Here is a 20916-nt window from a genome sequence, read left to right as displayed (position 1 = left end):
AGGGGGATGCTTGCAAGCCGAAGAACACCAACCGTGAAGCACGGGGGTGGCAGCGTCATGTTGTGGGGGTACTTTGCTGCAGGAGTGATTGTTGCACTTCACAAAATAGATGGCATCATGAGGTAGGAAAATTATGTGGATATATTGAAGCAACATCTCAAGACATCAGTCAGGAAGTTAAAGCTTGGATGCAAATTGGCCTTCCAAATGGACAATGACCCCAAGCATACTTCCAAAGTTGTGGCAAAATGGCTTAAGGACAACAAAGTCAAGGTATTGGAGTGGCCGTCACAAAGCCCTGACCTCAATCCTATAGAACATTTGTGGGCAGAACTGAAAAAGCGTGTGCGAGCAAGGAGGCCTACAAACCCGACTCAGTTACACCAGCTCTGTCAGGAGGAATGGGCCAAAATTCACCAAACTTATTGTGTGAAGCTTGTGGAAGGCTACCCGAAATGAAAGAAATAAAAGCTGAAATAAATCAATCTCTCTACTCTTATTCTGACATTTCACATTCTTAAAATAAATTGGTGATACTAACTGACCTAAGACAGGGAATTTTTACTAGGATTGTCAGGAATTGTTAAAAAAAACTGAGTTTAAATGTATTTGGCTAAGGTGTATGTAAACTTCCGACTTCAACTGTAAGTGTTCAAACCCTTTGCTATGAGACTCGAAATTGAGCTCAGGTGCATCCTGTTTCCATTGATCATCCTTGAGATGTTTCTACAATTTGATTGGAGTCCACCTGTGGTAAATTCCATTAATTTGACATGATTTGGAAAGGCACACACATGCCTCTATAAGGTCACACAGTTGGCAGTGCATGTCGGAGCAAAAACCAAGCAATGAGGTCGAAGGAATTGTCCTTAGAGCTCCGAGACAGGATTGTGTCGAGGCGCAGATCAGGGGAAGGGTACCAAATCATGTCTGCAGCATTGAAGGTCCCCAAGAACACAGTGGCCTCCATCATTCTTAAGTGGAGGAAGTTTGGAATTACCAAGACTCTTCCTAGATCTGGTCGCCCGGCCAAACTGAGCAATGGGGGAGAAAGGCCTTGATTAGGGAGGTTACCAAGAATGGTCACTCCAATGGTCACTCTGACAGAGCTCCAGAGTTTCTATGTGGATATGGGAGAACCTTCCAGAAGGACAACCATCTCTGCAGCATTCCACCAATCAGGACTTTTATGGTGGAGTGGCAAGACGGAAGCCATTCCTCAGTGAAAGGCACATGATTGGGGTGGCAGGTAGCGTAGTGGTTAGAGCGTTGGGCCAGTAACCGCAAGGTTGCTAGATTGAATCTCAGACTTGACAAGATAAAAATCTGTCGTTCTTCCCCTGAACAAGGCAGGTAACCCACTGTTCATAGGCCGTCATTGTAAATAAGAATTTGTTCTTAACTGACTTGTCTAGTTAAATAAAGTTTTTTTTTTTTTTTACAAAAGGCACCTAAAGACTCTTAGAACACGAGAAACAAGATTCTCTGGTCTGATGAAACTAAGATTGAACTCAATGGCTATGTTAGCACAGCTGAAAACTGTTGTTCTAATTAAAGAAGCAATAAAACTGGCCTTCTTTAGACTAGTTGATTTTTCTGGAGCATCAGCATTTGTGGGTTTGATTACAGGCTCAAATTGTCAGAAACAAATAACATTCTTCGGATACTGGTCAGTCTATTCTTGTACTGAGAAATGAAGGCTATTCCATGCGAGAAATTGCCAAGAAACTGAAGATCTCATACAACGCTGTGTACTACTCCCTTCACAGAACAGCACAAACTGTCTCTAACCAGAATAGAAAGAGGAGTGGGCGGCCCCGGTACACAATTGAGCAAGAGGACAAGTACATTAGAGTGTCTAGTTTGAGAAACAGACGCCTCACAAGCAGCTTCATTAAATAGTACCTGCGAAACACCAGTCTCAACGTCAACAGTGAAGAGGCAACTCTGGGATGCTGGCCTTCTAGGCAGAGTTGCAAAGAAATAGCCATATCTCAGACTGGCCAATAAAAGATTAAAGATGGGCAAAAGAACTCAGACACTGGGCAGAGGAAGATTGGAAAAAAGTGTTATGGTCAGACGGATCTAAGTTTGAGGTGTTCGGATCACAAAGAATAACATTCGTGAGACACAGAAAAAATGAAAAGATGCTGAAGGAGTGCTTGATGCTATCTGTAAAGCATGGTGGAGGCATTGTGATGGTCTGGGGGTGCTTTGGTGGTGGAAAAGTGGGAGATTTGTATGGGGTAAAAAGGGATCTTTAAGAAGGAAGGCTATCACTCCATTTTGCAACGCCATGCCATACCCTGTGGAAAAGCGCTTATTTGGAGCCAATTTCCTCCTACAACAGGACAATGACCCAAAGCACAGCTCCAAACTATGCAAGAACTATTTAGGGAAGAAGCAGTCAGCTGGTATTCTGTCTATAATGGAGTGGACAGCACAGTCACCGGATCTCAACCCTATTGAGCTGTTGTGGGAGCAGCTTGACTGTATGGTACCTAAGAAGTGCCAATCCAACTTGTGGGAGGTGCTTCAGGAAGCATGGGGTGAAATCGCTTCAGATTACCTCAACAAATTGACAACTAGAATGCCAAAGGTCTGCAAGGCTGTAATTGCTACTAGGATTCTTTGACGAAAGCAAAGTTTGAAGAACACAATTATTATTTCAATTAAAAGTCATTATCAACATTTTCACTATATTTCCTATTCATTTTGCAACTCATTTCATGTATGTTTTCATGGAAAACAAGGACATTTCTAAGTGACCCCAAACTTTTGAACTCTAGTGGACATCAATTACCTCTTACCCCTGCACATCGACTCGGTACTGGTACTCCCTGTAGCCATGTTATTACCTCTTACCCCTGCACATCGACTCGGTACTGGTACTCCCTGTAGCCATGTTATTACCTCTTACCCCTGCACATCGACTCGGTACTGGTACTCCCTGTAGCCATGTTATTACCTCTTACCCCTGCACATCGACTCGGTACTGGTACTCCCTGTAGCCATGTTATTACCTCTTACCCCTGCACATCGACTCTGTACTGGTACTCCATGTAGCCATGTTATTACCTCTTACCCCTGCACATCGACTCGGTACTGGTACTCCCTGTAGCCATGTTATTACCTCTTACCCCTGCACATCGACTCGGTACAGGTACTCCCTGTAGCCATGTTATTACCTCTTACCCCTGCACATCGACTCGGTACTGGTACTCCCTGTAGCCATGTTATTTGATATATTTATTTATTTATTTATTTTACATTTTTACCCCGTTTTATCCCCAATTTCATGGTGTCCAATTGTTTTTAGTATTTACTATCTTGTCTCATCGCTACAACTACGGGCTCGGGAGAGATGAAGGTTGAAAGTCATGCGTCCTCCGATACACAACCCAACCAAGCCGCACTGCTTCTTAACACAGCGCGCATCCGACCCGGAAGCCAGCTGCACCAATGTGTCGGAGGAAACACTGTGCACCTGGCAACCTTGGTTAGCACGCACTGCGCCCGGCCCACCACAAGAGTCATTGGTGCGCGATGAGACAAGGATAACCCAGGCGACGCTAGGCCAATTGTGCGTCACCCCACAGACCTCCCGGTCGCAGCCGGTTACGACAGAGCCTGGGCGCGAACCCAGAGTCTCTGATGGCACAGCTGGCGCTGCAGTACAGCGCCCTTAACCACTGTGCCACCCGGGAGGCCAAGCCATGTTATTTTTATGTTATTGTTATGCGTTATTCACTGTGTGTTTATTCCTGGTATGACTTTCTTTCTCTGCATTGTTGAAAATGAACCCATAAGTAAGCATTTCACTGTTAGTCTACATATGACAAATACAATTGTATTTCCCATCTTCTCCTCCCCCTATTCAGGTCATTAACCTAAAGCTGGCCAACAACACCATGGTCAAAGCCACAGTGATCCCCGCTGCGTCGGTACAGAGTGCCAGCAGCGCCATCCTCAAAGCTGCCAACGCCATCCATCAACAACAACAGCAGACCGTCATGGTGCCCGCATCCAGCCTGGCAAACGCCAAACTCACCGTGCCAAAGACTGTCCACCTCACCAACCTCAACCTACTCCCCCTGACCAAGGCCACCTCTGTGTCTGAGCTCCACCAGGTTTGGTTTATTAACCTCATTCTGTACATCAGAACTAATCTTCTATGCTAACACGCTATAGACAACAAAATATAACATCATACAGTAATAATGAAATAAACATGAGGAATAATTCTAATAAATAAATAACTCAATAGAAATAAATATGAGGAATAATTCTAATAAATAAAAACTCAATAGAAATAAACATGAGGAACATGAGTAATAATAACAACAATAAATCCCTAACATTTCATTCAGTAACTCCTTGAATGTCTGTTCGTTTCACCAGGTGCTGTCCAGCTCCAAGCCCCAGGGGCAGCAGCCTGGTGAAGCAAGCCCTGCTGGCTGCCCAGGCCCAGAAGAAGGGTGTCTCTAGAGTCCAGGTGTTAGCCAGCTCCCAGAGTTCTGTAGTGGAGGCCTTCAATAAGGTCCTGAGCAGCATCAACCCCGTCCCAGTCTACGTCCCCAACCTCAGCCCCCCCTCGGCCGCCTGTATCTCCCTACCCTCCCGCGGCTATAGGTAAAATGCTAGCTAGCTATATAGCATTTTAATTGTTTCTTCCTATTTTATACAGTGTCCTTGGGCTTCTTGAAATGCAGTGTATATAATATATGTGTTTGAATGAATGTACAGTGCCTTGCGAAAGTATTCGGCCCCCTTGAACTTTGCGACCTTTTGCCACATTTCAGGCTTCAAACATAAAGATATAAAACTGTATTTTTTTGTGAAGAATCAACAACAAGTGGGACACAATCATGAAGTGGAACGACATTTGTTGGATATTTCAAACTTTTTTAACAAATCAAAAACTGAAAAATTGGGCGTGCAAAATTATTCAGCCCCTTTACTTTCAGTGCAGCAAACTCTCTCCAGAAGTTCAGTGAGGATCTCTGAATGCAATCCAATGTTGACCTAAATGACTAATGATGATAAATACAATCCACCTGTGTGTAATCAAGTCTCCGTATAAATGCACCTGCACTGTGATAGTCTCAGAGGTCCGTTAAAAGCGCAGAGAGCATCATGATGAACAAGGAACACACCAGGCAGGTCCAAGATACTGTTGCGAAGAAGTTTAAAGCCGGATTTGGATACAAAAAGATTTCCCAAGCTTTAAACATCCCAAGGAGCACTGTGCAAGCGATAATATTGAAATGGAAGGAGTATCAGACCACTGCAAATCTACCAAGACCTGGCCGTCCCTCTAAACTTTCAGCTCATACAAGGAGAAGACTGATCAGAGATGCAGCTAAGAGGCCCATGATCACTCTGGATGAACTGCAGAGATCTACAGCTGAGGTGGGAGACTGTGTCCATAGGACAACAATCAGTCGTATATTGCACAAATCTGGCCTTTATGGAAGAGTGGCAAAGAAAGCCATTTCTTAAAGATATCCATAAAAAGTGTTGTTTAAAGTTTGCCACAAGCCACCTGGGAGACACACCAAACATGTGGAAGAAGGTGCTCTGGTCAGATGAAACCAAAATGGAACTTTTTGGCAACAATGCAAAACGTTATGTTTGGCGTAAAAGCAACACAGCTCATCACCCTGAACACAACATCCCCATTGTCAAACATGGTGGTGGAAGCATCATGGTTTGGGCCTGCTTTTCTTCAGCAGGGACAGGGAAGATGGTTAAAGTGGATGGGAAGATGGATGGAGCCAAATACAGGACCATTCTGGAAGAAAATCTGATGGAGTCTGCAAAAGACCTGAGACTGGGACGGAGATTTGTCTTCCAACAAGACAATGATCCAAAACATAAAGCAAAATCTACAATGGAATGGTTCAAAAATAAACATATCCTGGTGTTAGAATGGCCAAGTCAAAGTCCAGACCTGAATCCAATCAATAATCTGTGGAAAGAACTGAAAACTGCTGTTCACAAATGCTCTCCATCCAACCTCACTGAGATCGAGCTGTTTTGCAAGGAGGAATGGGAAAAAAATTCAGTCTCTCGATGTGAAAAACTGAGAGACATACCCCAAGCGACTTACAGCTGTAATCGCAGCAAAAGGTGGCGCTACAAAGTATTAACTTAAGGGGGCTGAATAATTTTGCACGCCCAATTTTTCAGTTTTTATATTTCAAAAAAGTTTGAAATATCCAATAAATGTCATTCCACTTCATGATTGTGTCCCACTTGTTGTTGATTCTTCACAACAAAATACAGTTTTATATCTTTATGTTTGAAGCCTGAAATGTGGCAAAAGGTTGCAAAGTTCAAGGGGGCCAAATACTTTCGCAAGGCACTGTATATTCATTTATATTATTATTTACAGGTGCCTGGAGTGCGGTGACTCGTTTGCCCTGGAGAGAAGCCTGAGCCAGCATTACGACCGCCGCAGTGTCCGCATCGAGGTCACCTGCAACCACTGTGTCAAGAACCTGGTCTTCTACAACAAGTGCAGTCTGCTCTCCCACGCCCGGGGACACAAAGACAAAGGTGACTTATCTTCATACATGAAATGCCTAAAGCGTTCACTCTGCAATGCTTCTAAATTGAGACTAATAAAAACCTCTTATAGCCTCTTGTCCTTTAATCTTTTCTCTTCCTTTTGTCTCCTCTCCTCTTGTCTCCTCTCCTCTTCTAACCTCGTCTCTTCTTCTCTTCTCCTCAAAGGGGTGGTTATGCAGTGTTCCCACCTCATCCTCAAGCCCATCCCTACAGACCAGATGATCACTACATCACCTCCACTATCCTCCACCACCACCGCTGCATCTACCTACAGCTCCACCGGCCACTTCCTAGGGAAGGGTGCTGGTACTCAGGCCCAGGCAGCGGTGATCTGTGCCCCCTCCAACGCCCCTCCGGTTGCTGCCATGCCCCTGGATGAGGATGTGTCCCGGCTCTGCAGAACCAGTCTGAAGTGTTTAGAGTGCAGTGAGATGTTCCTGGATGAGAACTCTCTAGCAATGCACTATCAGCAGGCGCCAGAGTCCAGCGGACAGGTGTGTATGTGTGGTTACTGTGTCTGTGTCTATAAGCGGGTGTTGAGTGATTGTTTTTCTTGCTCTTTTTAAACTTCCCTTGTCTATTGTGTATTTCACACCCAATGTGTCACACCCACTGTATCACACCCACTGTGTCACACCCACTGTGTCACCACTTCTAATCAACACTCCCTTTTACACTCCATCCATCACTCCCTTTTGAATAATATATCATGAATAAAATATATATATATATATATATAAAGCTGGAATCCTTTATGGTAAATGAACCACGCCCATCTGTCATATTACAACAAAGAAGTTACTGCAAACAGAGAATGCTGCCCCCCCCCCCGCCCTGACATCATTGCACGCCTCGACAGAAGAGCTTAATATGTACTGCCTCGTTTTCACCATTCTGCATGACGCTCCTCAGCTCAGCAACAACGACAATAACAACGGTGGTGGGGCGGCCAGTGGCGCTGTTTCCCTGTACTGCAGATGCCATCTTTAAATGGCATTGTGTTTTGTCATCATATCATCCCTTTATAGCGCCAGCTAATGATGTAAATTGTCAAATGTTTTGTTAATTTAACTCCATTATTGAACCAACTCTCAAAGATTGCATTCCTCCTGGAGAATTATAATACCGTTTTGTGTATTTTTGTCTCTGTTTACGTCTGTAGAAAACCTGCACAATCTGCCAAATGCTACTACCTAACGTGTGCAGCTTTGCGTCGCACCAACGGATCCACCAGCACAAGTCTCCCTACATCTGCCCTGAGTGTGGGGCTCTCTGCCGCTCAATCCACTTCCAGTCCCATGTGACCAGGAACTGTCTGCACTACACCCGCAGGGTGGGCTACCGGTCAGTCTGACATTGCTTCCTGCCTGAACAGGAAAACACTTCTGTCTAGCTTGTTACCATGGTTCCTCTTCTTCTCTAGAGATTTTCTTTAGGAGCAGTCAGATGACTTTTGTTTAAAAGGTCCACTCACTCAGGTAGACGTAGCAATGTGACGTCATACAGAAAGGCAACTTCCTACAGAAATCAACAGCAACGAGACCCCCAATATCGGCTCTTCCCAATGTGGAGGGTGCACACATGGAAGAGGCAATACTGTAGTTCTTTGATACTGTCACCTTTAAGTCTCCACACTGAAAATGATTTATTTCACCTATCAATGTGCCGCTTGCTAATCACAGTAATTACAATGTCAGTTGATTTTGTAACTTGCATTGAGTATGAAAATCATCCAAAGTGTTGAGTTAAAAGGTCCTATATCACCAGTCCCCTGTACAGTGTCCTCCATGCTGGCTTTACCTTGTCATCAACACCCCCCATTACATATCACCAGTCTCCTGTACAGTGTTCTCCATGCTGGCTTTACCTTGTCATCAACACCCCCCATTACATATCACCAGTCTCCTGTACAGTGTTCTCCATGCTGGCTTTACCTTGTCATCAACACCCTCCATTACATATCACCAGTCTCCTGTACAGTGTTCTCCATGCTGGCTTTACCTTGTCATCAACACCCTCCATTACATATCACCAGTCTCCTGTACAGTGTTCTCCATGCTGGCTTTACCATACTTATTTTGTTATTTTGGTCCTGTACTCTAGCACTTTGAGTTTGAAAGGATACAATGAGGGTGATGTGCAGACTGTCAGCTTTAATTTGAGGGTATTTTCATACATATCGGATGAACCATTTACAGATGACAGCACCTTTTGTACATAGTCTCCCCCATGTTAAGGTACCACAAGTATTTGTTGAATTGGCTTCACAGATGTGTGTCGTTCGGCAGGTGTATTCATTTGTGTCGTTAGTGAATGCAGGAGAGCTGTTGATGAAGAGGATTGATTCTAGACTTTGCTGTTGCATTTGGAGGTTGTTGTTGGGTTGTGACAACATGAGGAAGACAGCAGTGTCGATGCAGATGAAGCTGACCGTCATTAGGCTCAGAAATGAACATCAATCAATCAGGAACATTGCAGAAACCCTGGGCATCCAACAAGTCAACAGTTTGGTTCATCATTAACAAGAAGAAAACAACCAGTGAACTCAATTATGTCAAAAGACCCCGGTAGACTGAGGAAGACCACGGTAGACTGAGGAAGACCACTGTATGACCGGAGAATACTCTCGATGGTGTAGAACCCCCCCCCTGACAACACCCCAACAGATCAGAAACACTCTCCTGGATGCAGGTGTAGATGTGTCAGTCTACCATACGTAGAAGACTACACCAGCAGGACTACAGAGGAAACACTACAAGATACAAACCACTGACAAGCCTGAGGAACACAAAGGACAGATTACAGTTTGCTAAAAAGCACCTAAAAGAGCCCCAAGAGTTCTGGAAACAAGTATTGTGGACAGATGAGACAAAGATGAACATGTACCAGAGTGATGGAAGGAGGAAAGTGTGGAGAGAGAAAAAGACATGCCCATGATCCAAAGCATATCACCTCATCCATGAAACATGGTGGAGAGGATGTTATGGCTTGGGCCTGTATGGCTGCCAGGGACACAGGCTGTGGCTGCCAGGGAAACAGGCTATGGCTGCTAGGGAAACAGGCTGTGGCTGCCAGGGAAACAGGCTATGGCTGCTAGGGAAACAGGCTGTGGCTGCTAGGGGAACAGGCTATGGCTGCTAGGGAAACAGGCTGTGGCTGCTAGGGGAACAGGCTATGGCTGCTAGGGAAACAGGCTATGGCTGCTAGGGGAACAGGCTATGGCTGCCATGGAAACAGGCTATGGCTGCCATGGAAACAGGCTGTGGCTGCCAGGGAAACAGGCTATGGCTGCTAGGGAAACAGGCTGTGGCTGCCATGGAAACAGGCTGTGGCTGCCAGGGAAACAGGCTATGGCTGCTAGGGAAACAGGCTGTGGCTGCTAGGGGAACAGGCTATGGCTGCCATGGAAACAGGCTGTGGCTGCCAGGGAAACAGGCTATGGCTGCTAGGGAAACAGGCTGTGGCTGCTAGGGGAACAGGCTATGGCTGCCATGGAAACAGGCTGTGGCTGCCAGGGAAACAGGCTATGGCTGCTAGGGAAACAGGCTGTGGCTGCTAGGGGAACAGGCTATGGCTGCCATGGAAACAGGCTGTGGCTGCTAGGGGAACAGGCTATGGCTGCCATGGAAACAGGCTGTGGCTGCTAGGGGAACAGGCTATGGCTGCCAGAGAAACAGGCTATGGCTGCTAGGGAAACAGGCTATGGCTGCCATGGAAACAGGCTATGGCTGCTAGGGGAACAGGCTATGGCTGCCATGGAAACAGGCTATGGCTGCTAGGGGAACAGGCTATGGCTGCCATGGAAAGAGGCTGTGGCTGCTAGGGGAACAGGCTATGGCTGCCAGGGAAACAGGCTATGGCTGCTAGGGAAACAGGCTATGGCTGCTAGGGAAACAGGCTATGGCTGCCAGGGAAACAGGCTATGGCTGCCAGGGAAACATGCTATGGCTGCCAGGGAAACAGGCTATGGCTGCCTGGGAAACAGGCTATGGCTGCCAGGGAAACAGGCTATGGCTGCTAGGGGAACAGGCTATGGCTGCCATGGAAACAGGCTGTGGCTGCTAGGGGAACAGGCTGTGGCTGCCAGGGAAACAGGCTATGGCTGCCAGGGAAACAGGCTATGGCTGCCAGGGGAACAGGCTATGGCTGCTAGGGGAACAGGCTATGGCTGCTAGGGTAACAGGCTATGGCTGCCAGGGAAACAGGCTATGGCTGCCAGGGAAACAGGCTATGGCTGCTAGGGAAACAGGCTATGGCTGCCAGGGAAACAGGCTATGGCTGCCAGGGAAACAGGCTATGGCTGCTAGGGAAACAGGCTGTGGCTGCTAGGGGAACAGGCTGTGGCTGCCAGGGAAACAGGCTATGGCTGCCAGGGAAACAGGCTATGGCTGCCAGGGGAACAGGCTATGGCTGCTAGGGGAACAGGCTATGGCTGCTAGGGTAACAGGCTATGGCTGCCAGGGAAACAGGCTATGGCTGCCAGGGAAACAGGCTATGGCTGCCAGGGAAACAGGCTATGGCTGCTAGGGAAACAGGCTATGGCTGCCAGGGAAACAGGCTATGGCTGCTAGGGAAACAGGCTATGGCTGCCAGGGAAACAGGCTATGGCTGCCAGGGAAACAGGCTATGGCTGCCAGGGAAACAGGCTATGGCTGCCAGGGAAACAGGCTATGGCTGCCAGGGAAACAGGCTATGGCTGCCAGGGAAACAGGCTATGGCTGCTAGGGAAACAGGCTATGGCTGCCAGGGAAACAGGTTATGGCTGCTAGGGAAACAGGCTATGGCTGCTAGGGGAACAGGCTATGGCTGCCATGGAAACAGGCTGTGGCTGCTAGGGGAACAGGCTGTGGCTGCCAGGGAAACAGGCTATGGCTGCCAGGGAAACAGGCTATGGCTGCCAGGGGAACAGGCTATGGCTGCTAGGGAAACAGGCTATGGCTGCCAGGGAAACAGGCTATGGCTGCTAGGGAAACAGGCTATGGCTGCCAGGGAAACAGGCTATGGCTGCTAGGGAAACAGGCTATGGCTGCTAGGGGAACAGGCTATGGCTGCCATGGAAACAGGCTGTGGCTGCTAGGGAAACAGGCTATGGCTGCTAGGGAAACAGGCTATGGCTGCCAGGGAAACGGGCTATGGCTGCTAGGGAAACAGGCTATGGCTGCCAGGGAAACAGGCTATGGCTGCCAGGGAAACAGGCTATGGCTGCCAGGGAAACAGGCTATGGCTGCCAGGGAAACAGGCTATGGCTGCTAGGGAAACAGGCTATGGCTGCTTGGGAAACAGGCTCACTTGTCTTCATCGATGATGTGACTGTAGACAGAAGTAGAACAATTAATTCTGAAGTCTATTTTATCTGCTCAGATAAAACCAAATGCCTTCAAACTCATTGGACGGCACTTCATCACGCAACAAGATACTGCTAGAGCAACGAAGGGGTTTTTGATGGCCAAAAAGTGGAAAATCCTTGACTGGCCAAGTCAATCACCGGATCTGAATCCAATTGAACATGCATTTTACATGCTGTAGGAACTGAAGATGGCTGCAGTACAGGCCTGGCAGAGCATCACCAGGGAAGATACCCAGCGTCTGGTGATGTGCGACCAAATATTTACAATGATTACTTTTTTCTACATTATTTTAAACGGTCCAATGTTTTTTGATGCATGAAAATGGGGAGGGACCATGTACAAAAGCACTTTACCCTCATTGTCATTGTATCCTTTCAAACTCAAAGTACAGAACCAAAATAACAGAAAAATGGTCACTGTCCAATGAATTCTGGTGCTCACTGTATGTATGTATGTTTTTCTTTCTCCCCCCCCCCCTCTCTCTCTCTCTCTCCCTCTCTCTCTCTCTCCTCTCTCTCTCTCTCTCTCTCTCTCTCTCTGTCTCTCTGTCTCTCTCTCTGTCTCTGTCTCTGTCTCTCTCTCTGTCTCTGTCTCTGTCTCTGTCTCTGTCTCTCTCTCTCCAGCTGTGTGCACTGTAGCGTCATCTACTCTGACGTGGCTGCTCTGAAGACTCACATCCAGAGCTCTCACTGTGAGATCTTTTACAAGTGTCCCATCTGCCCCATGGCCTTCAAGTCTGCTCCTGGCACACACTCACACGCACGCACACAGCACCCTGGGGTCAAGATAGGAGAGCCCAAGTAAGTCTTCAGATTCTCACAACCCATTATTCATGTGATCTAGTATAGTCTAGTCTAGTAAAGTCTTTATCTAAACTTAATATTATCCTAGAAAGTTTTCCTTCTATGTTGAAGACCTTTGTCTTCTATTTAATAGAACATACAATAGTATTGTTCTATTCTACTGCATGCTGTTCTATCACTGATTGGAAAGGTGACTCCAACATCCTCAGTTGTTTAACACAAATGAATTCTGCTTTAATGAGGGAAAGTTATCCGATATCCATATCCAAGTCATGTTCCTGTCAGAACCGTCTTCATTTTCAACGTTGAATGGGTTTGCGTTTAATGTTATTAGACACAGTAGCTTTAACTGAGTGTTTTTCCAGCACCCTGACCTTTTCCTAACACCGTCAACACACTCTAATGAACACACACACACACACACTGATGACTGAACCTGTTCAGGAGCAGGTGCCAGGTGGTCTCTCAGACAAACAGACAGACAGATACACGGGCGGGCGGGCGGGCGGGCGGGCGGGCGGGCGGGCGGGCGGACGGACGGACAACAAGACAGACAACAAGACAGACAGACAGACAGACACACACAACAAGACAACAAGACAGACAGACAGACAGACAGACAGACAGACAGACAGACAGACAGACAGACAGACAGACAGACAGACAGACAGACAGACAGACAGACAGACAGACAGACAGACAGACAGACAGACAGACAGACAGACAGACAGACAGACAGACAGACAGACAGACAGACAGACAGACAGACAGACAGACAGACAGACAGACAGACAGACAGACAGACAGACAGACAGACAGACAGACAGACAGACAGACAGACAGACAGACAGACAGACAGACAGACAGACAGAGCTGCCAGGTTCTGTGATAGACCTTTTGAACTGACGGATTGTTTTGAAATAAATCATTAACTCCTATTATGGACATTAACATTATTAAGTGTATTCATGGACATGAATAGGTACTATTGTCGTATACAATGCATTAGTACAATTGGGAAAAAAAATGTTATTAGATAACATTGATTTTATTCCTTTTCTGTATACAGGATTTAATGAAACTCATTCATTTTTATCAAGCCACATGTCTCTCAGAGTGGAATATGTTGTTAAAACATTATTTGTGTTGTCTTCCAGGTTGATCTACAAGTGTTCCATGTGTGACACAGTGTTTACCCAGCAGACACTGCTTCAGTCACACTTTGATCAACACATAGCCAACCAGAAGGTGTCTGTCTTCAAATGCCCAGACTGTTCCATGCACTACGCCCAGAAACAGCTCATGTTGGACCACATTAAGGTATGAAGGGGAAAAGATCTTCTTCTCTTGTGCTCGATGTGAACAAATAACTTATTTAACTTGTAAAAACTTATAACAGGCACTTCTATTTTTCAGAATATTATTCAAAATCTACTACAATGTAATGACAAGCACTTGAAATATATTTGTGTATAATCCTAATCAGCAAGTGATAATTATAAGTCATTGTCCTTGTGCAGTCTGTATGATTAGTTAATATGCCTGTTAGTGAATCAGAGCTGTTTGTCATCCCTGTGTAGACGATGCATGGTACCTTAAAGACCATCGAGGGTCCCCCCAACCTGGGCATCAACCTGCCCCTCAGTTCCAGCCCCAACACCAACACCAACGGTCTGGACAGGGTGGACAAGAATGCCCCAACTACACCCCTGAAAAAGGCCCAGATCACCCCTACCTCAGCCCCCCAGAAGCCACCTGCCCCTGTCTGGACATGTGGAGACTGTGACCGTCTCTTCATCCAGAGAGAGGTGTTCGTAGCCCACGTCAGGCAGGAGCATGGCAAGGTACCGTGTAGTCCTATTTTGAATCCCAAATCAACCCTGAGCCAATACCCCATAGTACGTGTGTACAGTTGAAGTCGGAAGTTTACATACACCTTATCCAAATACATTTAAACTCAGTTTTTCACATTTCCTGACATTTAATCCTAGTAAACATGCCCTGTCTTAGGTCAGTTAGGATCACCACTTTATTTTAAGAATGTGAAATGTCAGAATAATAGGAGAGTGAATGATTTATTTAAGCTTTAATTTATTTCATCACATTCCCAGTGGGTCAGAAGTTTACATACACTCAATTAGTATTTGGTAGCATTGCCTTTAAATTGTTTAACTTGGGTCAAACGTTTCGGGTAGCCTTCCACAAGCTTCACACAGTAAGTTGGGTGAACTTTGACCCATTCCTCCTGACAGAGCTGGTGTAACTGAGTCAGGCTTGTAAGGCCTCGTTGCTCGCACACGCTTTTTCAGTTCTGCCCACAAATGTTCTATAGGATTGAGGTTAGGGCTTTGCCACGGCCACTTCAATACCTTGACGTTGTTGTCCTTAAGCCATTTTGCCACAACTTTGGAAGTATGCTTGGGGTCATTGTCCATTTGGAAGACCCATTTGCGACCAAGCTTTAACTTCATGACTGACGTCTTGAGATGTTGCTTCAATATATCCACATAATTTTCCTACCTCATGAAGCCATCTATTTTGTGAAATGCACCAGTCCCTCCTGCAGCAAAGTACCCCCACAACATGTCTGTTTCATCAGACCAGAGGACATTTCTCCAAAAAGTACGATCTTCGTCCCCATGTGCAGTTGCAAACCGTAGTCTGGCTTTTTTATGGCGGTTTTGGAGCAGTGGCTTCGTCCTTGCTGAGTGGCCTTCCAGATTATGTCGATATAGGACTCGTTTTACTGTGGATATAGATACATTTGTACCTGTTTCCTCCAGCATCTTCACAAGGTCCTTTGCTGTTGTTCTGGGATTGATTTGCACTTTTCGCACCAAAGTACGTTCATCTCTAGGAGACAGAACGTGTCTCCTTCCTGAGCGGTATGACGGCTGCGTGGTCCCATGGTGTTTATACTTGTGTATTATTGTTTGTAAAGATAAACATGGCACCTTCAGGTGTTTTGAAATTGCTCCCAAGGATGAACCAGACTTGTGGAGGTGTATAATTGTTATAATTGAGGTATTGGCTGATTTATTTTGATTTTCCCATGATGTCAAGCAAAGAGACACTGAGTTTGAAGGTAGGCCTTGAAATACATCCACAGGTACACCTCCAATTGACTCAAATTATGTCAATTAGCCATGACATTTTCTGGAATTTTCCAAGCTGGCACAGTCAACTTAGTGTATGTAAACTTCTGACCCACTGGAATTGTGATACAGTGAATTAATCTGTCTGTGAAATAATCTGTCTGTAAACTATTAATTTTCATGCACAAAGTAGATGTCCCAACTGACTTGCCAAAACTATAGTTTGTTAACAAGACATTTGTGGAGTGGTTGAAAAACTATGTTTAATGACAACTCAAGTGTATGTAAACTTCCGACTTCAACTGTAGATCTGAAAGGATTGGAAAGGTTGAAACAATATATATATTTCTTTTTATTTAACCTTTTTTTAACTAGGCAAGTAGGTTAAAAACAAATTATTATTTACAATGACGGCCTACCCTGGCCAAACCCTAACCCGGACGACGCTGGGAAAATTGTGCGCCGCCTTATGGGACTCCCAATCATGGCCGGTTGTGATACAGCCTGGAGTGATGCCTCTAGCACTGAGATACAGAGCCTCAGACTGCTATGATACAGTCTATCGCCGTGGTGATCGTAATAAAACCATAACTGTTCAATTCTATTTGTTCTCCCACTTTGAATGCAGCAACTGAAGAAGCACCCGTGCCGACAGTGTGACAAGTCGTTCAGCTCCTCCCACAGCTTGTGTCGACACAACAGGATCAAGCACAAGGGGCTACGTAAGGTCTACTCCTGTCCGTGAGTAATGCTGGATTGGATCACGTTTTGTTTTTTTTTGGGGGGGGGGGTACATTTTTGGGTTCGGTTATTGTGGCATTTGCTGCTAGAATATATGAGTTTAACCTATATGTGGATGCACAACTATTCAGTCTACACAGATTCAATTGGGCAACAAATTCCTGTGATGACATGTTAGCATTTAATATGTCACGTGTATGGCCTCTTCTTTAAGAACTCTCTCTCTCTGTATGACTCTACAGTCACTGTCCAGACCCCAACCGTACGTTCACTAAGCGTGTGATGCTGGACAAACACATCCAGCTGATGCATGGTGGCATTAAAGATGCTGAGGGGAAGATGGCGCCAGACCCAGCTCACACAGAGGACAGCCCTCCTGACAAGGTACAGTAACTGACCAATCAGCTGCACCCACCCTCCTGACAAGGTACAATAACTGACCAATGAGCTGCACCCGCCCTCCTGACAAGGCACAGTAACTGACCAATCAGCTGCACCCGCCCTCCTGACAAGGTACAATAACTGACCAATGAGCTGCACCCGCCCTCCTGACAAGGCACAGTAACTGACCAATCAGCTGCACCCACCCTCCTGACAAGGCACAGTAACTGACCAATCAGCTGCACCCGCCCTCCTGACAAGGCACAGTAACTGACCAATCAGCTGCACCCGCCCTCCTGACAAGGCACAGTAACTGACCAATCAGCTGCACCCGCCCTCCTGACAAGGCACAGTAACTGACCAATCAGCTGCACCCGCCCTCCTGACAAGGCACAGTAACTGACCAATCAGCTGCACCCGCCCTCCTGACAAGGCACAGTAACTGACCAATCAGCTGCACCCGCCCTCCTGACAAGGCACAGTAACTGACCAATCAGCTGCACCCGCCCTCCTGACAAGGCACAGTAACTGACCAATCAGCTGCACCCGCCCTCCTGACAAGGCACAGTAACTGACCAATCAGCTGCACCCGCCCTCCTGACAAGGCACAGTAACTGACCAATCAGCTGCACCCACTGATCCATAGTTTGTGCTGTTCCTCTCCCTGATACTGTGACCAGGATTTAAAGAAACACAGATTAACGTTGTGCACTGCCATTGATTTTTAAAAGGTGATTTGTGTTTGAGCTAACGGCATTTAAAACAAACGTGATCTCTGCGAACATGAGGGAATTTGCCTCTAAAAATCACGGCAATGCAAAGATTGTTTATCTGTGTTGGATTGAATGGCAATCTGTACATGCAGCAACCCTCATGTCCCTATTTCGCCCCCCTGCAGGCCCTCAGCCCCAAGAGGAAGCAGCAGGATGACGAGGGGCCTCCCGGTTCTCGCTCCAGGGGCTCCACACCCACCCAGCCCCTAAAGAAGCTCAAGGTTAACGTGTTCAAGGTCCACAAGTGTGCCGTGTGCAGCTTCACCACCGAGGACCTCGTCACCTTCCACGACCACATTCCGCAGCACAAGTCTGACAGATCCTCCTTCCAGTGCAGGGAGTGTGGTCTGTGCTACACTTCTCCCCGCTCCCTGGCCCGACATCTTTTCATTATCCACAAGCAGAAGGAGCCGCGGGAGCTGGCCAGACGTAATGGAACCGTTGCTGCCGATGAGAACCAGAGAGAGAACCAGTTGGGTTCCGGCTCGGGGGACGGCCTGGACGACGGGACCCCCGAAACCAAATGTAGAGTGTGTGACAAGATGTTTGAGACAGAGGGGAGTTTGAACACACACATGAGGACACATGGCATGGCCTTTATCAGGTCTAAGAGATTGAACACAACAGAGAAATAGAGATGGAGCGGCCTCATCGGGACACTATTGTTGAAGCATAGTGGCATCCGCCAGAATGTTGTCTCTGACCAAATTTGCCTCAGAATGTTGCGTTGTAAATGCTAGAGTACGAATAAGACATTCTCCATTGACTCGTCTACCCACATATATTAAATATACAGTATATACACAATATATATACACATTTCTAATGTGTTTTAAAATATGTAATATATTTAAAGTAAATGTATGTGTATTTAAATCAATCTATGAGAACATTTTGTACACTTTACGATATAGATGTTTCTATGGATGTTGGATAGATCTTTTGTAGGAAAATGTTTATTTTGAAAAGGTTTCAATTGTTGTCTTCTCACTAGTATGGGAAAGTGTTAGGTACTGTATAAATGTTTATGTTATGGGAGATGACTTCTCAACTATTGGCAGTGTTACGTTTTATAACTGCTGCTAATGTCCATGGAATGTCTGAAGAAACTAGCATGGTCCCAGATCTGTTTGTGCTGTCCCGTCAACTCCTATGGCTATTGCCTATGCAGTACAAACAGATCTGGTGTCAGCTTATAAAGAAACACTTTATCTCTGCATGACTTTGTCATCCTCACAGGGTTTGGGTCAATTCTGTTTCAATTCTGTCAATTCAAGTCAGTTCTAGAATTGACTCGACTGATATAGAATGGATTTGACCTTAACTCTGCTCATATTGTCAGGACAATCAGTCCAGACTCCAGACTAGACCACACGAGAGTAGCTTGTCTATTTCACACCTCTATTCCGTCAGTCTATGGGCCAATTCGTTCTGTTCTTTGTTTAAAGAAACCGGAGACATTTTGTTTCAGAATGTCTCAGAATGTTTGTCTTTTCAATTTCCTTATTCTCTGGCAGCTCAGTTTTGATATTAATTGAGTTATGATGATAGCAACGTGTCTTTCTTTGCATGTACACACAGATACAGTATGTAGACTTCTGCCTTTCAATTGACCATACTGTATATCAGCCTTTTCATTTGGCCAAATTAACAAGATTACACTGGCTAATAGTTATGATTCTGGATCTCCTGAACACCAAGTGTACCATTTGGAAGGTTGTAGGGTGCCAATGCATTTCTCTGATCATAGTTCAGAGTGTCAATGAACCAATAAAATAGAAAAAACTTGCCTTTGCATTAAACAATGTCAATGTGAATGTGAGACTGGAATTGAAACCCATTTCCTCATTTCAGTGTCTTTACATTTCAAGATGTGTTTTACATTTGAAAAGAGAACATTAATTGTACTAGAAAACGATCACGATACTGTACATTTTTATTTCCATGTTTTTTTTGTTGTCATGTATGTATTTCATAAAAGGACACATTGTTTTTGGAAGTAACTTTTTTATTCTATGAAAATGACATATGAATCTATTTGTGTAGAGCTCAACGTGCATGAGAGAAGCTGTCAATGGTTCTTATTTGTTTCTTAGAATGTGTCTTGCTGCTTGTTCGCTAGAGATGTCAGATGTTTGTGTAGAAGCAGTTCTTGATGTCAATAATAAATTCTGAATTCTGCCCCTGATGTCTACTGCACATGATCAGGCATCAGCCCCTCCTTGGGAAATACTGTCTCTACTGCCATCTAATCTCAATGCTGAGATAAACCACTATATGATACAGCGATGAGCTTTCCTCCACCATATAGTGTTTTACCCATCAAGCCTGTTCCTGTCAGTGCAGATGAAGGGGAGGAGAGGACGGATGTTTAAGCAATTAGAACAGCCGACTGAGTCTTCTCTTCCCTGCTACAGACTGTCTCCTTTCTCTTCCCTGCTACAGACTGTCTCCTTTCTCTTCCCTGCTACAGACTGTCTCCTTTCTCTTCACTGCTACAGACTGTCTCCTTTCTCTTCCCTGCTAGACCGTCTCCTTTCTCTTTTCTGCTACTGTCTCTCCTTTCTCTTCCCTGCTACAGACTGTCTCCTTTCTCTTCCCTACTACAGACTGTCTCTCCTTTCTCTTCCCTACTATAGACTGTCTCTCCTTTCTCTTCCCTGCTACAGACTGTCTCTCCTTTCTCCTCCTTTCTCTTCCCTGCTACAGACTCTCTCCTTTCTCTTCCCTGCTACAGACTGTCTCTCCTTTCTCCTCATTTCTCTTCCCTGCTACAGACTCTCTCCTTTCTCTTCCCTGCTACAGACTGTCTCTCCTTTCTCTTCCCTGCTACAGACTGTCTCTCCATTCTCTTCCCTGCTACAGACTGTCTCTCCTTTCTCTTCCCTACTACAGACTGTCTCTCCTTTCTCTTCCCTGCTACAGACTGTCTCTCCTTTCTCCTCCTTTCTCTTCCTTGCTACAGACTGTCTCTCCTTTCTCCTCATTTCTCTTCCCTGCTACAGACTCTCTCCTTTCTCTTCCCTGCTACAGACTGTCTCTCCTTTCTCCTCATTTCTCTTCCCTGCTACAGACTCTCTCCTTTCTCTTCCCTGCTACAGACTGTCTCTCATTTCTCTACCCTGCTACAGACTGTCTCTCCCTTCTCTTCCCTGTTACAGACTGTCTCTCCTTTCTCTTCCCTGCTACAGACTGTCTCTCC

General features: G+C 45.8%; 1 protein-coding gene across 1 annotated transcript in view; it reads left to right on the top strand.

Annotated features, from left to right (window-relative positions):
• The window catches only part of znf532 (zinc finger protein 532), a 36036-nt gene extending 16141 nt beyond the window's left edge, over positions 1–19895 (top strand). Inside the window, exons 5-15 of the mRNA XM_046306548.1 lie at positions 3882–4135; positions 4420–4632; positions 6398–6561; positions 6739–7067; positions 7736–7917; positions 12545–12721; positions 13882–14044; positions 14305–14568; positions 16448–16560; positions 16803–16944; positions 17840–19895. Coding sequence (XP_046162504.1) covers positions 3882–4135; positions 4420–4632; positions 6398–6561; positions 6739–7067; positions 7736–7917; positions 12545–12721; positions 13882–14044; positions 14305–14568; positions 16448–16560; positions 16803–16944; positions 17840–18349 — 2511 coding nt within the window. The 3' untranslated portion in view covers positions 18350–19895. The remainder of the gene's footprint in view (positions 1–3881; positions 4136–4419; positions 4633–6397; positions 6562–6738; positions 7068–7735; positions 7918–12544; positions 12722–13881; positions 14045–14304; positions 14569–16447; positions 16561–16802; positions 16945–17839) is intronic.
• Positions 19896–20916: the final 1021 nt, after the last annotated feature.

Source organism: Oncorhynchus gorbuscha, linkage group LG16, assembly GCF_021184085.1.
Source record: "Oncorhynchus gorbuscha isolate QuinsamMale2020 ecotype Even-year linkage group LG16, OgorEven_v1.0, whole genome shotgun sequence".
In the NCBI taxonomy this organism is placed as follows: Eukaryota; Metazoa; Chordata; class Actinopteri; order Salmoniformes; family Salmonidae; genus Oncorhynchus; species Oncorhynchus gorbuscha.
Note: the sequence above shows the minus strand (reverse complement) of the source record. Positions and strands in the feature narration are given on the sequence as shown.